At 29.5% G+C, this 2,357-nt stretch overlaps 1 protein-coding gene across 1 annotated transcript; it reads right to left on the bottom strand.

Moving 5' to 3' along the window:
- Positions 1–1,008: 1,008 nt before the first annotated feature.
- LOC123653569 lies at positions 1,009–2,294 on the bottom strand. The gene is made up of 4 exons (XM_045589562.1): positions 2,045–2,294; positions 1,831–1,971; positions 1,496–1,733; positions 1,009–1,425 (listed from the first exon to the last, which is right to left on the bottom strand). Exons 1-4 carry the CDS (start codon positions 2,170–2,172, stop codon positions 1,309–1,311), a joined length of 624 nt encoding a protein of 207 aa, XP_045445518.1. The 5' UTR covers positions 2,173–2,294; the 3' UTR covers positions 1,009–1,308.
- Between the last annotated feature and the right edge of the window lie 63 nt (positions 2,295–2,357).

Genomic DNA, 2,357 nt, shown 5'->3' with positions numbered 1-2,357 from the left:
AGAAACAAATATACAAAAATAAAACCTGTACATTTTTACACTAAGGAATTTAATAAAACTATTCATAAAACGTAATGCAGTTTGTTAAATGCAAAATTGCTCATATTATTAGAAGTCGAAATTGTCGTGATTCGGCGCGAGCATCGCTCGAGTGGGCGAGCAGCGGACACGCGTTTCAATTGACGCGTTCGGTTGCAATAAACGATGTCGTCGGTCCAGGGAGCCAGGACTCCTCTACCGACGAGCGCCTCCGGGTCGCTTCCGGAGCGCCCGGCCGTGACGTCACGCCCGCCCGCCGCACCGCCGTTTAACACTGCCCGGCTGCCTCATCGTTTACCTTACACTTTTTAATTGGTGAGGTCAAAACAATTTGGATTTGGGTCACTTAGGTCTGGATTTACTTTTTGTCGGCTGTTTTTGAATAATTCTGATGTGCCGATTTGCCAATTGTTTTGATTTCCTGTTATTTTTTTATTGTCAGACTGAAAAAGCTATATTTCAGAGCTTTAGTTTTTAAAATTTCTGTAATGTATTCTTTGACTACTGTAAACATAAGTACTAGATTTTAATTAGGAAATAATTTGGTACTTAAAAAAATAAAAATAAAATAATTTTTAATTAAAAACATATATTTAAGGATTTCATGTTTAAACTCTGTTAACAGTTTAAAAAAATATATTTTACAAGACTTAACAAACTACTTTCATTGAAATAAAGTTAGAAGTATAATTTAACTTAAAATCAATCCATTTCCTTTGCCCTAAGGTTGCCTGGAAGAGATCGCTTTTTAGCGATAAGGCCGCCCTTTATACCTAATGAATATATTGTCAATATTTTCTTTCTTTCTTTGATATGTATTATTTATGTTTTTGGTGTACAATAAAGTGTATTATTATTATTATTATTATTATCAATACTTCAAGGCTTTGGATGACTTCTTACTAATAAAATGATACTTAAACAATATTTGATGTAAAAATATATATAAGTAGAATTAAACAAATTACAGTTGGTTCCAAATTTTTTATTTTGTTAAACATATATATTTTAAATAATAATAAAAAAAAAATTGAAAACTATTGATAACTTTTGAGGATCTCACATCCTAAAAGTGTCCAGATACTGTTTCATATTAGTACGGCTTTATTGTTATTTTCATGTTATATATATATAGTATTGTATTTTTGGAACTGGTGGATAGATATTAGATGAGGAACTGAAGTGATAATTTTAATGAATATATATTGGTATGTTGTCATAAACATTGTGCTCAAATCTGATTTGTTCAATTTGTTCGTGGTATCTTTTCTATAATTGTTTTATAGATTTAATAAAGAAAAGAGATAACAATCCAATTAATATACTGCCAAGTGTTCCAACTACAATTTTCTTTGTTTTCCTGTGTTGTGAATTGTTGGATACTACCTATAAATTTTTTTTACTTATTAGTAAAAAAAAACAAACAATCAAAGTATATTTTCAACTGAATGTTTACCTTTATTTTCGTGTGTAAAGCAATATCCATTGAATTTAATATATTTGTCATTTCACTTAAAGTAGACAAAGCAATGCTTGATCCATATTTATCTTTATGAAACAAACAGTCTTCTGTCTTTTTCTTTTTTAGAGTCAGTGTGTTTGTCATCATACTTAAATAGATTCTATACAAATGTTGTGAGCTTTCTTCCAATATATTTATTATTTCTAAAATATCTAAATTTGTATTCGAATTTCTGCAACAAAAGTTCATCAATGATAAGAATCAAGTTATGTAAAACCAACTGTACCCATTTTATTATACGAACAAACGTAATAAAAAGCATTACATACATGTGATCAGTTTCTTCATAAATAGGTAAATTTTTGACTTCTTCAATTAGTTTTGCTCTTATGACAGAATCATCTACCCCCAACTTAACCAAGTCTTCATCGGACAATTCCATTAATGTGCATTGCCCTATGTTATGCTTCCTAAGATAGGATACCAAAATTAGGTTAAAAATCAATTAATTTTAAAAGAAGTTCAGATGAAAATCGACAGCACCTAAAATTATCAATATACTTTTCTGCACCTAAACCAATGAGTAAAGCACTCATTGTAACGTCGAACCCTGTCGGATTTATTAGACTATTTGTAGGCAATTTAGACACTAAATCTACCTCGGTGTCCATCTTTAAACTCAACAAATTATTTTTTTAAGTTTCTTTTAGTTTCAGAAAACGGAATTATTTAAAAAGTACTCTTATATAGTAAACAAACTTCACAAGAGAGAACTGTCAAGTGTCAAGTTTATTTTTACAAAAAAAAAAAAATAAAAAAATAATATATATTGTCTATGACATGAAGACACATTTTA

Source organism: Melitaea cinxia, chromosome 5, assembly GCF_905220565.1.
Source record: "Melitaea cinxia chromosome 5, ilMelCinx1.1, whole genome shotgun sequence".
Taxonomy (NCBI): domain Eukaryota; kingdom Metazoa; phylum Arthropoda; class Insecta; order Lepidoptera; family Nymphalidae; genus Melitaea; species Melitaea cinxia.
Note: the sequence above shows the minus strand (reverse complement) of the source record. Positions and strands in the feature narration are given on the sequence as shown.